Source organism: Genypterus blacodes, unplaced genomic scaffold (assembly GCF_046128005.1).
Source record: "Genypterus blacodes isolate CSIRO-AG114 ecotype Tasmania unplaced genomic scaffold, CSIRO-AGI_Gbla_v1 ptg000029l_1, whole genome shotgun sequence".
NCBI lineage: Eukaryota > Metazoa > Chordata > Actinopteri > Ophidiiformes > Ophidiidae > Genypterus > Genypterus blacodes.
The window spans coordinates 4,633,087-4,647,680 of NW_027466842.1; the positions used below are offsets into that span (position 1 = coordinate 4,633,087).

Genomic DNA, 14,594 nt, shown 5'->3' on the forward strand with positions numbered 1-14,594 from the left:
ACCGTTAGACCGCCACACACAAACCAAGCTGATGGAGCAGCAGGAGAGAAGGCCAGACAAAGCCATGCTATATGGGACCCAAGACTCTTACCCCCCACTCCCTTTCCATGACCACCATACTCTGCTGCCATGTTTTATAGGCTTGGCTGCGTCAACCATGGCAGCCTAATCAACCTGCAAGAACGCTGTCCTAGATTGCCGCCCCCACCCAATGTGAAACGAGCAGCGTTACCCACATTGCTGTTTCAACTCAAACATTGGGTGGTTTCCGTCACCTTGGGGGACAACACATTTCTTCCTAGGTCAAGGGGTGACGGCCCCAACAGGTTGCTATGACACCAGGTTTGTGCTCCATTATAAAACTGTTATTTTGCTTCCTCAGATGTGTTACATTTCACTCTTTTTGTGTAGCAAAGACACCAGATTTCAATGCAAACGGACAAAAGATGGGGAAATGAGCAACACCTTGCACATCAACATTCTGCAATTTTATTGCATAGAGTGGTACAGAACAAAATAATGGAAAAAACAAACATTATCCAGTCACTTTTATTACAGTGCTTATCACAAGACAAAAGCTAAAAACAAACCTTTCATAAAAATAAATTGCTAAATGAATAACATAGTTTTCAAACATGTCAGTTACTTAAAAAGTGTTTAATGCACCAACACAAAATTCAGAGCAGTAAAGTGAGGTATCGCCCACACCTTTAGATAAGCTTTGGGGGGGAAAAAAAAAAGAAAAAAAAAAGAGGCAACATGTTTCTTGGATATGAAGGCATGTGGCATCATTTGCCCCGAGGACGATATGTGCTGCAAATGAGGAAGTACGAGCACAACTGCAAACGTGAAGCTGAAGCTGACTTTGTATTGCCGTCAAAATGCCTTCGTCCAGTTAGTTGTAATTCTGATTATAAGGCATCACATCTTGATTGTGTCTCTTCTTAGGACACAAAGGGACGTTGTAGTGTGCAACTCCGTGTTTTTTTTTTTTTTACAACCGCATCGCGCAGTGTACATTAAATTACAGTATGTGCTATTAAAAATGAATTATCAATGGGAGGCAAATCACCCTCGCGCAGCCTGATCATGTAAACAATTAGCAAGTCCCATATAGATCATACAGGTGCCCTTTTGGAGACAACTGGCCATATCATGCATTTATGCTAGCAGGTGTATAAGCAAAGGCAGAACATGATCAACCTGAGACACCATCATACAAAAATCCCCAATGCCGACGGGAGCAGTCTGCCTCTCTCTTACCAATCAAAAGCGTGTAGATGAGAAATCATGGCGACATTTCTCACAGCCAAAGAAAGGGACCACTGTATCACAAAAGGCTGGTTACGTCTTCACAGGAGTGTTTGACTTGAGTAAATCTCACATTACAGATTGTACAACTTACGTTACCTCCAGTGTTTACTAAATGGTCTGGTTTGGGGATCTGGTACTACTAGCCCTTTATTAAAAGTAGCCATAGTAGTTGCAAGTAGTGCATCAGCGTGTCTCCCTCTCTCCCCAGCGGATCGCTCCGTATAGGATTGTGTTACAAGTTCACGTACGAGCTGGTTGAGAAACGTAATCAAATTGCATTCAGGTCGGGGGGGGGGCGGGTTTAACGTTTGCTGGTACAATGTTATTCTTTGCATCCCTTTTCTTTTTTTCTATATACACATGGCAGACCAGTGGCCAGAAAGAGATAAAACCATGAGTGCGTTAAGCTACCGCATTACCAAATGTATCTACATAAACATTTAAATAACCCCAACACCTTTTTCATGTCAAACGGTTCTCCCCCCATCACTGGCCTGTACTTTGTGGGAATAACAGTTCAGGTGAGGGCAGGTTTTTTTCCAGTACGTTTTTTTTGGACAAGGTAGCTCAATATGCAACACTGTAAGAGTAGAGGGCGAGGGCAGAGATCGAGTGGAGTAAAATGAGTCGAGCACGAGAGATTATTTCTGATGCTTGAGCTGGTCGGACAGCCACTCCAGTCCTTCGTACAGGCCGTCACCAGACGTTGCACAGGTGGCCTGAATGTACCAGGTTCTGTGGCATAAGGTGGTAAGTCCCAGCTTCTCTGTGATTTCCGGTGCGGTCATAGCGTTTGGAAGATCCTAAGAACATCAAACGAGGGAAAAGGCATTAGTAGTCCACACTGGGCACATTAGTAATGATGACGCTACACCTGCTGAGATATCACACAAGACAGACCGACTCACTTGTTTGTTCGCAAACACTAACAGCATGGCGTCGCGCAGCTCGTCCTCCGACAGCATCCTCATGAGCTCTTCACGGGCCTCATTGACTCGCTCTCTGTCATTGCTATCCACAACAAAAATGAGACCTAGAACAAAAGCAAATGGACAATGTACAAATCAGTATGTGTGTGTGTGTGTGTGTGTGTCAAGGCAGCAAACACAACATCTTATAAACAACAACATAGAAGCAAGACGTCAATGCAGGTTACTGTCCGTATTTATGAAGTCTCATCTGTAGAAACTCAAAACCAAAGTGTGATCATTGAATTGTGAGGGTTGCACAGACACGATGGAGCACTGATGCAACTAAACTCACCCTGTGTGTTCTGGAAGTAATGACGCCACAATGGACGAATTTTGTCTTGACCACCAACATCCCAGACAGTAAAACTGATATTCTTGTACTCTACTGTCTCTACATTAAAACCTAGTGGAAAAAGAAGAAACAATCACAGTCAGAGATCTTGTTAACAGGTAGCAAGTAGACAACAACAACAACACACCGCCACACATCCTATCAATGTTGCACTACCAAAACATATTGTAGCGCAATATGCAAAACACCAGTCACAAGCTTACCTATTGTTGGAATGGTAGTAACAATTTCTCCAAGTTTGAGCTTGTACAATATTGTCGTCTTGCCAGCAGCATCCAGGCCAACCATAAGGATCCTCATCTCCTTTCTCAATTTAAAAAATAATGCTAAGAAATTCCCCATAGCGACAGCGAATGGGATCTAACTTTGGTGTGAGACCTGGAAGAAAAAAAACAACACACATACAATCTACTTATACAGGAAACTAAGAATCTAGAGACATATTTATACCTGATTTCAGCCTTGTGAAATCTTTATTTTACCTCTATTTGCAGAAATATCACAGTAATTCCATTTTGATCTCCTTCCTCATCATAAAACATAAGAAAACTGCTATTCTGCTCAAATCGGGACAAGGAAAAACATGCTACACTACGTAAACATTAACGAAGACCGCTGTAAATTCAGTTTTAAGATTTCTAAAACTACTGCATGTAAAGAGAGACAAGGGAAAGGCTCACTGTCACTTTGCTGTCAAACCACATAACACCATATAAAGTCACAATGAGGTCACACATTGTTGAGGCTATGACTTTGCCAAGCCGGGCCCCGTTTGATCAACCAGTTCCAAAGCCAAGTTTATATTTATGCTATCAAGTATTACAATCGTACAAATAGTTTAAACCAGCAGTGGTAAGACGAGAACAACATCTACCATGTTCAGACTTGTGAGACATTTATTGTTTCAGTGGTTTCTGCCCAGGTCACATATCAAGTTACCCCATTTAAATACAATACTACTGTTCTTTGAATTGGGCAAATGTTTTATTGTACAGCCTCTTTTAGATTTGCGAAGTATCTACTCTGTTTAGATGAAAACCGAACGTGTAATTCTGAAGTCTCCACTGCTGAGATGGAACGCAGCTCACAAGTTCCAACTTGGAGAGGATTGCGCAAGAGGCCCCTGCTCAATGGAGCAAACAAAGTAGCCATTCTTAGCTTACTAAAGTTTCCCCGACTAGTTTTCCGCGCTGTTGGCCGAGGCCGAGCGATACACACACGCGAGGATGCTACGCCGTCGCAGAGAATGAATGCAGTGAGGAGGCAGAGATTTCCAAAATAAAGCGGTTGTCTACGCAGATAAGCAGCATAACATGCACCGGTAAAGTTAGCTACAAGCAGCGCCTGCCCGTCTGTGCCCGGCCGTCACGCCCACTGCCACAAACACTGCCGTGCTTACACAATGCGTCGGTATATTAAAAGACTACATTAAACGAAAACCTCTTAGCTCTATGTTTGAAAAGTCTCCCTTACTCGGTTGTGTTCTTTCCTTCCCTCTTCAAGGCGTTTTCTTCCTTAAGAAAATGGCGACGATCTGACACGTCAGAGGCTTCGTTAAGTGAGCGATCACCAGCCTGGATGATGGCGCCTCCTGTGGCCAGGGGGTGAATGACAGTCATTGGACTCTAGCTCTGTCTTCTTCTTCTTTTTCTTTCCCTTTTTTTTAAATATCCACAAGTACGCAAATGCTTCATTTTAAGTTCAGCAACGACTTGATATCATACACCTGCCCTCGACAATGTTATAATGTACATACATGTGTTTCTCCTAGCATAATTTCTGAAATACCTAATGGCAAATGGCAAATATTATTATTCTTTAGATATCTGACTTTTAAATCCGAAATGTAGTTGCACAGTGCACACTCATTCATCTGATTCAATAATGTCTGAGCTTCTTGAAAATAAAAAAAGCCTGTGTACTTCCAGAATAGCGTGAAAAGAGCAGTTTTTGCCTTGTGTATTCACAGGGTGCTGAAGAAGTACATTTTTATAACCAACAGGGCATTCAAGTGTTGATCTATCATCTGACACACAAACTGTTAGTCTGTGTGTGAATGAATTTAAACCTGCGTCGATATTTGTTGTCAAACTCTGCAGCCTGCGCTTCCACCCCCTTTCGATCCTCGGTCAGGTCATTATGGAAAAGTCTCACTACATGTTATTGTTGGGTCAGTTGAATTTTAACCAGGGTCAACTATGCCTGCCACCCCCAGCAGAGGGGGCAGCAGGAGGGGAGAAGGGCAGTAAGGAAGGGGAGGGAACAGCAGGAGGGGAGAAAAGTCTATAGCTGGTAATGGACCACACAGCGAAGGCTCATAATGCCGCCTCAATCCAGAAATGCCTGCCTCTGCCAAAACACCTCAGAAATCAGTTTCAACATTTTGACTTATGACGCTGTTTACACAGAGCCAATTCATTTGCTTTGAGGCTCTTGTGAAATCTTTGACTATGATTCATACAATGAGTTTACAGTTTTTAGTTTATCCATAAAATGTTATAGTGCAACAGATGAACATTGGTATACAGTAAAAATGAAACAAGAATACAATCTGTATTCTTATGTGTTGCATTTAAATATGTATAAATCTAAAAATGCATCAATTTAAACTGAAGCCATTATGAAAGTCTGCTCTTTGTCCGCTTGCCTTGGTTTTCATTTGCTTATTAGGTTGCACCTAATTTTGAAATTGCAGATTGCGATCACATGTGTAAGTCTATATAAAGCGAAACACTATAAAGTCATTTGATTTCATATATAATTCCGAGGTCATGATCAGGTGAGAATAAAAATCACACCTGTTAGATTTGTGTGAGTTTGAGTGTCACAGTTTAACTTGTGCACTTTTTCTTGTACTGATGACATTCCAACCAATACATCAAATTATAAAATGCAAGCCAGTCAATCTGAAGAGGAAGCTGCTTTCTTCATTCTTGATTATCATATTTTGTGTAATGGCACATATGTATAATAGAGGTAATCACATTTAAAAAGAATACTTTTGCCACATGTCAGGAAGCTTCTACTTATTGTCTGAAAAGAAGGAAATGAACAGCAATTACCGATAAACCACTCCAGTATATGTAACCAATGTGGTATACACAGTCCACATTTTGAAGATGAATAAACTGTTTTATAATGCAATAAGTTACATCTGGGCTTTATTCTACAACTCAACCATTGCCATGTCGATAGGCAATTTTACAAGTTAGTACTGTAACAAGACAAATGAAAGAGATGTAGGTACAAAGTAGAGTCAAAGTAGAGACTTAGCTGATCCTCCTACAAGAGGGAAAAAAACTGAGTCAGACCCCCCCATTCTCTTTGCAATGGGAGTGAGAGCACAGGTGCAGGTGTTGACCTGTGATAGGGGAGATTGTTCTATGAACCCTGTCTAGATCCCTTTTCATGACTACTTCCCTTGTTGTATTCTTGCGCAGTAATACAACGACACAATCCGTGAACCTTCAAAAGACAAGAACTTGCTTTAACGTAGGAAAATATAAAGTAACCACGTAGTGATCTTTTTTGATGCTGTCAAAGATTATTCACATTGGTAATTAAAAAAAAAAAAAAAAAAAAAAAAAGTTAATTTATAACTTTTGAGAATCTATCTCAAATGTTCATGGTGAAAAAATTACAGATTGGGCCTTTAAAATGAGCTGAATGAGGCAAAAATCATACTGGTTGTGTAAATGTAAATCTCCTCACCATCGCAATAGTAGCCGATCCCTCTTGTCATTATACGACAATCATAACTTTTAAGCATTTGGGTGATATTATCATTACAACATACGTTTACAACATACCATGTAGTGCCGCCAAGGTACAGTAAAGATCCTAGAGTTAGCGCTAAATCCACCATTCCGTACTCCATAGGCAAACGGCGATAATATCCATTGGAAGGGCTTCTTTCTATCAGCTTCATATCTCACAAGACACTGACAGTTGTGATGTGTGGACAGAAGACCAGAAATGGGACAGTAGGAGGGTGTATATATTACACACACACCCCTCGAAGCACACACGCACAACACACAAACACAAATTCTGATGGCCTCATTTGTGTACACGCTTAAATTTCTCAGACACATACACAGTATTGCACACGCCAAGACACAAATGCACTTTTTTCCTTTTTTTAATCCCTTTATTCGTGTTAAGTGTGTCTGCAAGACACCTATCCCTACCTGGGGGTCAAGGCACCATACTGGACAGCTAAAGTAGGCCTCTGGGGATTTTCAAACTAATCCCCTCTGCAGAAAATGTGTTATTGGGAAAATTAATGTTGGAATATATGAACCAGGTCATCTTCTATGAGATGTTATGGATGTCACTGAGTCAGTCATGCTCACATCAAAGTACATTTATGGGTGATTATGGGTAATGCTCATCTGCAGTTTGTGAATGGAGGAAGGCGGCCAAGGGGCCAAACCAGGCTTCACAGTGGGAAGTGGGTAGAGATCTCAGTAGGGGCCTTGCTCCCCTCTGGGAAAAGGCCTTAGAAGGATAGAAATGCACAGTAAGGGGCTTGGGAACACTGGTTTGGTGTGTGTGTGTGTGTGTGTGTGTGTGTGTGTGTGTGTGTGTGTGTGTGTGTGTGTGTGTGTGTGTGTGTGTGTGTGTGTGTGTGTGTGCGTGTGCGTGCAATATGTGTGAGTATGCACAAGGTTGGTCTTCTCTGCAGGTTCAGGCGCCTTCACCTTAATTTAAATAGGTGGTTCTAGACCTGTATGGATCAAGTTTGTTGATCATGGGGTGACATTTCAATAACGCTTATCATCATAATGACAATAATAGACACGCATTATGAAATGGTCCTTGGGCAACTAATAGACTGCTGTGCAAGTACAAAGGAGCTGTAGCTGGACTGGGCTAAGCGATGCTGGAACTCAGATGGACAGGCATGGGACGCCTCCCTCTGCGTCTCATGTACTGGATTATAGGTCGGGCAAAATCCCAAAGGAAGTGTGAAGCAGGAAACAGACCGAACATTATTACAACGACCCACATCGTTGCCATGAGAGGATCCATGCTGGCTTTATCCACTGGCAACAAGTGCCACTGGGCACCATACCCCACGCCTATCACAGTAGGGGGCGCTACAGAGAGAGACAGGCTGGGGCAAAGGATAAATGTGCACCAGTGTCGGCTGCCAATCACCTTTGTATGGTGATTGTTGGCGGTCTGAAAAGGTCGTTAAAGGGATTTACATAACATTTTGCACTCCGCCCTGGGCACATACGGAAATGTGGATTCCATATTGAGCCCTCGCTGAATGATCGACTATTCTTGTGTATTTTGACAACACTGTTCCTGAAAACATTCTTCAATAAGGTCGACTAGTTGAACGTCAGTGAAGAGTATGGAACACACACATAGTTTTTTTGAAGCCTTTCGAATTGTGTAAGAAGAAAACCACTACATAAACCATGAGAATGTACGACTTATCTTCTGCATGGACAGGAAGGACACCGTCTTTGACATGATTTTCTGAGAACCTAATCGTGTAATATGATTTTCCAAACGGTGGTTTGAGGTGAGCAGTTGCGCAACAGTATTTGTCATTTAATTCTAATGCTGATGTTCATTTTGCAAGTAACGCTTTCATTCCACCAAAGAGCGTCCATGGGAGCCGTTGGAGTAAATGGTAGCTGTCCAGGGACATCCGTGACAGATGGTTGAGACAAGCCCAGGATGCTCTTTCTCAGAAGGGACAGGGGCCTCCGGTGTGGGAAGGGGGACATACTGAGTTCGGGACATGCTGGCCTGCAGGATGTGGGTATACTGGCAAGGTGGGAGGGTAGAAGTAGAGCACACCATCCATGCCAGGGAAATGGATTTGCTGGTAAAGGATGACTCCGTTAGACGTGATGTTGCCATGGTCCGTTTCTTCAAATGATTCGCTCAATATCGCTTGAACGACCTACGTTCAACTCAAACAGAAATTTGACTGGAGTGATTCATGAGGTAATTTCTTATGATCTTATTTAGAAACTTGCTCTAACCATTCAGATTGACTGAAGATGAAACAATAATGAGGATAAAGGTATTTCTTTAGAGCCCTTTGTTTTCCTCAGTAGGTTAGTTTGAAGTTGATTCATGTTTGCTGTGTATACAGGTTTTTAGGGGTTGTCCCACCCCTGTTCTCTATTTTAAATCCAGCTATATCCCATTGGTGGAGGCATCAAAGATTAAAGTGTGAACCTGTTGCACCTTGGGGTAGATAATTGGCTGGAATGCACAGCATGTCGAAGCAACACCTTGAGGACAATCAGTACCAATCCAAAACCTCTTGCATCAAAAACCAGGTAAGTGTCCAGATTTGGCACAGCATTCTTCAGGTGTCATGTTTATTGCCAGTGATTTGTAACAAAGTCTCATATGATTTCTGCAATTCTCAGGCATCCGTGACATTGACAGGCTGATTGCAAGTGTCCCTGTGGGCCTTTAGAGAGGCCCGACATGCTCCCAAGGTGGTCCACATAGGGTTCTATCACTTTTGAACAACTGATTTCTCATACTTCCTGCAAAATAATACTTAACTGAGGACATACACACAATTGGTCATTAAACATGGGTGAGGCTTTTCCTTTTTTAATGGTACTTGGTACTTAATGGTACTAAGTACAGGCGCCATTGAGCTGTGTGACATCTTAGAAGATGAGTGATGATAACTACTCACTGCATCCTGTTTGTATTTCTTTTGTTTAATAAAATGTTGAAATAATTACAAATAAACTCCTATATAAATAGGTTGGACAACATATTATGAATGTACCTGGTGATACTTTCAAAAGGGAGGTCTTCTTTGTCTGTGTGTGCGCGACCATGTGTGTGTGTGTGTGTGTTTGTGTGTGTGTGTGTATGGCGTGTGTTGTCGACAGCGCACCTGTCTGCCTTCAGGCTGGAAACGCTACAGCCTCTCATTTTTGGCTGGCACTCGTGTGGTAATGCATTAGTGGGCTTGTCATTGTACATTATTGAAGGCTTCTGACAAGCAATTTGACACACTCGACAAGGTCAGAGGTTCTGACTGACAGGGAGATGGACACATTAGGGCACAGGCGAATTAGGTTGCTACTCGAGTCAACTGCAGGTTGTAGCCCAAGGGCACTTTGGTGCTCCACCAATAGCCTGGATGATTCCAAATATGATGCTCAGACAGAAAACACAAGAAATGCGCATTTTAGTCCATTCATCATGTCATTATGAATTAAAGCTTTTTTTGATATTGGATTTAGATTTGTTTGCATGCCTAAAAAATTAAGATTTAAAAGGGGCTGGTTCCTTACGAGCAACATGTAATGTTTCACACACCTGTCCAATGCAAAAAGAAATCACATCTTGGCACAATATCATACCTAATATATATAACATATTCTCAATATCACGTATACTTGTACATGAGGATGTGAAGAACTCAAGGCTTGTATAGGCCAGCAAACAGCAGACAATTGAAACAGGGCATGATGGAAATAATGGCACAATGAATTCTATAGTCTCAAATCCTTGTTAAGACCCTCCATCTTTCAAACTAAACTGGATCACACCAAGAATCTCTTATCCTTTTATCCTGTTTAGATCCTCTAATCCCCCAGCCATTTTCAATTCTTCCTCCTTTTCTCATTTCAAATAGAAACTGTTTGGTTGTCCGGCATTGGAACGTTGAGAATTTGTCCTTTTTGTGAAAAGAAAGTAACTATATTGAAGAAAGGAAGAACAGCTTGACAGAGCCAAGAATGCTACGGATCTCTTTAAGTCCTATAATGAGATGTTTTCTCTGCTCAGAGCTTGTATTGACATGGAGACTAATGATTTCCACATAGTAATAGGTTGAGAAAGTAATACACAGGGTTTGGAAATGCAACACAAAGTGATTCAAGTTGTAAAGTAGCCATGATGCTCAGTATTCAGTACTTGTCTTTGTATGCGTATAAAGACCTTAATATATTACCTCTCTGAAAACTATGGTAAAGTTTATACATGTGCTTAGAGCCACTGGGGATGCATTATGTCTTAACATCTCACTTAATCACTAAAATGTGATACGTTTAATACACAATAAACACAATCACTCAACCTAAGAAATTAAACAAAATGTGAAGTCTTGTATGAAACCTTCCTGTGGTCCTATACCGTCCAATTAGGGACTAATGTTATCTATATTAACCCTTCGCCCCCTCCCTGACTTTGCTTTATTGAGGGAAGGGCAAGGGGGTTGGGGTTGCCTCAATAAAAACAGCACTAAAAAGCAATTACAGTGCTGTGAAGAATGGGACTTGTCAGTAATTTGCTGGCTAAAACTGAGGAGATTGCAGGTCTGGGGACGATTGGAATTCTGAGCCTGCAGTGCAGTGTGGGAAAAGCAGTGGGAAGGCAAGCACCACCCTTTGTGAGGTAATTACTGGAACTACCAGAGGCCAGCGCCAGTCCCTGCTAATGATAACCCCTCTCTCTCCCCTGCTAGTCACCTTGTAATTGATATACCCTATCTCATTCACTCAGGCCATGTCCATCCCTATCTGAATACATGTGGAATATACATTTTTATCGATAATTTTCACTTTCCATTCACATGTGATGCCAATGTATCAAGCCAAGCATCATGTATTTGGTCATATTTGATTCAAATGTTTAGCTGTATGACATTAATTTATTCTAATTTCCCAGTCACCTAAACTTACTTCAGTTACTTGAGAGTTGGGTATGAAAAGATATGCTGTAGCTAGTAGTACATTGAATTATAATCGAAATTGCAGTACTACACAAACAAGTTTCTACTGTTACGTTAAGTTTTTTTGTATTTTGTTTGCATTCTTTGAGACATGCATATCCTGAGTCGCCTTATTATCAAGTGGTAACACTTCCACTATACATTTGGATGTTATATCTATTTTCATTCATTAAGTACACAAATCTCGACATATGCTCACATATACGTTTGTGTATATATTACATTGAAATGGATGTAAGCTTACTCTGAGTAGCAGACCTCGGTTATGCAAATGCAAAAGCTGATGAATCCCGTGAAGCAGAGTGAAACCACTTTGCTTGCTCATTTTACCTGTTGAACTGCTCTGAGCTTAAGAGGTGAAGAGCTGGTTGATGGTGTCTACGTCCTGTCCACCATAACCTTGGTTGGTCAGGATGAGTCCTTGTCCAACCTGGCACCTTTATCACAACCAGACTCTGTCTCACAGCGCCATATTGGGATTTCCCTAAAGTCCATGCACATGAAGACATACACGGTGTGTAAGGCCCATATCGCCCTTCCCCCACTTTCATCTTCCCAGTTTGACTAATGTCCTCTTGTAAGTACAGAGGTGGCAAAATTCCTTTGTTCGCTTCAACAATACAAACAGGCACTTCAAAAGGGATAAGGCTGCTTTACAGGTGTCACATCTCTTCTGATGATGGGTGTCCTCTTTAGAAACTCTGGAGATAACCCATCATCCTCATTCAAGGCAGGTGACAGCCTTCGCACGTTCCCCTCCTCGGCTGTAAAAGAGAAAATACCACCATGATGGCTACAGATGTAAGATGTTTCAAAACACACTCTTCATCATGGCCATTAATGTAAGGAGAAAAAGCTCTAAACTTATCACAGTCGTATGAGCTTTTTTTTTTTGCCCACGACTAAGAGTTAAGAGTTTATCAGATCTTGGGAAAACAGTGATTAGTGTTGTGTGATAAATAACACATTTATAAATCAATAATTAGACTGCAATAGCTGAAGTGTTAAGATAAAGGTGTGAGTACTGTCAAGATCTGCTTATTTAGAACATATAAAAAGCTTTACACTGATCTCATTTAACACTCTGAGTGGGGATGATTTCTAACATTTTACATTGCAGTAATCATATGCATTTATTCTTTAATGTGACACACTAAACCTGAGCTACAGTGAAAGCTAATAATAGTTTTCAGGCAATATTCAAGGATCCCCATAAAAAAGGGATGGCGTGATCCAATTTCAGACATAGAGATCAAAACAAGTGGCTTCAAAGTCAATTGCATAATGAAGTACCCACACACTGCGCTGTCTCTGTACTTCTCTCTGTACGACCTACACAAGAAGAGCTTTGAGAATCGCATTCCTTCCATCTGTAGTCTTTGCTCATGTGGTTGGGCGTACGAGCTCTGTTCCCCTTGGAATTATCTTAAATTAAAAGTAATCCTTTCTTTTGTGCATGCATATAAAGCATATCATTGATATCATATCAGCTTGACCTTAACTAAGTGTTGATAGTTATCCCAACACGTGAGCATGCTTGCAAACAATGCAACTGATTTCCATCCTCAAGCATCTCAACATGAAAAAGGCTCAGGAATGGTGAAACAGAAGCTGGATGAAACTGAAGTGTGACTTGTGTGGGAGTGTTTGCACCGTGTCACGTCAGCGTGGGCCTTTGCACCACTCTGTTGCCTAGCTGGCTTTGGTCTGTCCCACAACAACATTGCTTTATTGAAATGCATGCAGTTGTCTATTGTGCATATAAGGGTGAAACTCAGGGTTCCCATCTCCCGGGCGAAAAAACAGGACACCAAATAAAAAAGAGGGCATTGATTGCAATTAGGCCCATTGTCTCCCATTTATATGGTTATTGAGTGGTGCCACTTGGGTCTGGTCGTGTCGAAGTTCTCACAGTCAGGACGCAATCTTTCTCACTGGAGACGCCGTAGCCTCCCCTGTCAACTATCTGTTAACAATGTTCATCTCACTTGGGTGACAAAGCTGCTAGGTGGGTCCATTTCCTTCAGCATGGGACAGCGTTGCTGCAGGGCCGGAGTTTCTGTCCATCCTGTGATCTGTTTCATGTTTTGTACTTGTTTTCTCCCATTCAGATGGTGTGAAAAGTGTCAAAGGTCGAGGTGTGGAATGAGTCTCTGACAGCCTCCTAGTCACTAAACTAAACCTGAGCCTGGCCGGCTCCCAGGAGTTCATACACAACAGAGTCTTAAGCAGTGGGACAAGTCTTAATTCATTTCCCATCATGAGGAGACAGCTTAAATGCCATAGTGTTTTTATGAATGTCTTTGAAAATAAGTATGCCAAGTAATGAGTTTCTACTCATAAGACAAACTGTGAAAGACGGCTTAAAATATAGTTTGATGTGGGGGTGGATAGACAAATGAATCCTCATGAATGAGAACGGAAGGGTATCACTTTTTGTGGTTCTTCCACTCTGGAGGGGGTGTGTATCAATCTTTCGGTGTGATAATGGGGTTAGATAGCACTAAGACCTGGCCTCTGGTGGTGACATTGTTAAAGGCCTCAAAGACTATCAGGGGTCCAGCGACTGAGCCGGAGCACTGGTGGGCTCTATTCACATTGGACCACTAATCTGTCTTGAGATCAGGTCTTTCTCTTCTACAAAGCTCCATCTACTTTTAAATTTTCATCACTAAGGTTTTTTTTTCTATTAGTATTGTATCTCTGGCTTCCCTCTGACTCTAACTCAAAGGAATCAAATCATGAATCCACCTTTACTTTTTGGCAATTCTAATAACAAATCATCTGTTTGGACATGTTGATAGTATTACCTTAAGTGTCATGGGAATATGTAAATCTTATATGTGCATTTGCTGTAATATTTCTAATATTTACATCATCTCACGGCATTAACAGTGTTCAGACATACATATTTACCTGCCACCTGTTTGACTTTGAAACTCCCACATAAACCTCATTAGGTGATAAAAGCTCAATCGCAAATGATCTTCACTTGGGTCAGTCAGAGCTGCGTCTGTGCATTACTTGGAACTGAGTTTGATTAAACTTAGTGACACATTTAATTGTAGCGCTGATGCAGATCCAGGATTTTTCAAGTTAATTTCCAGAATTTCTGTCAAAAAATCTCAAAACGAGACAAGCCCACTATAAACCTTTAATAGACTAAACTAAAATGTATATTCTTGTACAGATTCCAAATGAATGGAAATGCTGCAAAGTA

General features: G+C 41.4%; 1 protein-coding gene across 1 annotated transcript; it reads right to left on the reverse strand.

The window, feature by feature from the left end:
- Window positions 1–466: 466 nt before the first annotated feature.
- On the reverse strand, window positions 467–4,200 carry arf1 (ADP-ribosylation factor 1). Its single transcript, XM_076144837.1, has 5 exons — window positions 4,111–4,200; window positions 2,841–3,015; window positions 2,578–2,688; window positions 2,223–2,347; window positions 467–2,117 (listed from the first exon to the last, which is right to left on the reverse strand). The coding sequence occupies exons 2-5, from the start codon at window positions 2,977–2,979 to the stop codon at window positions 1,956–1,958; spliced, it is 537 nt and encodes a 178-aa protein (XP_076000952.1). The 5' UTR covers window positions 2,980–3,015; window positions 4,111–4,200; the 3' UTR covers window positions 467–1,955.
- Between the last annotated feature and the right edge of the window lie 10,394 nt (window positions 4,201–14,594).

Bases quoted from the DNA above. Each gene is read 5' to 3' on its own strand.
- arf1 (XM_076144837.1), bottom strand. From the start codon at position 2,979: ATGGGGAATTTCTTAGCATTATTTTTTAAATTGAGAAAGGAGATGAGG. The intron at 2,348-2,577 runs GTGAGTTTAGTT...CTTTTGTTCTAG, and splicing joins TTACTTCCAGAACACACAGG to GTCTCATTTTTGTTGTGGAT. The intron at 2,118-2,222 runs GTGAGTCGGTCT...TGATGTTCTTAG, and splicing joins TAGTGTTTGCGAACAAACAA to GATCTTCCAAACGCTATGAC.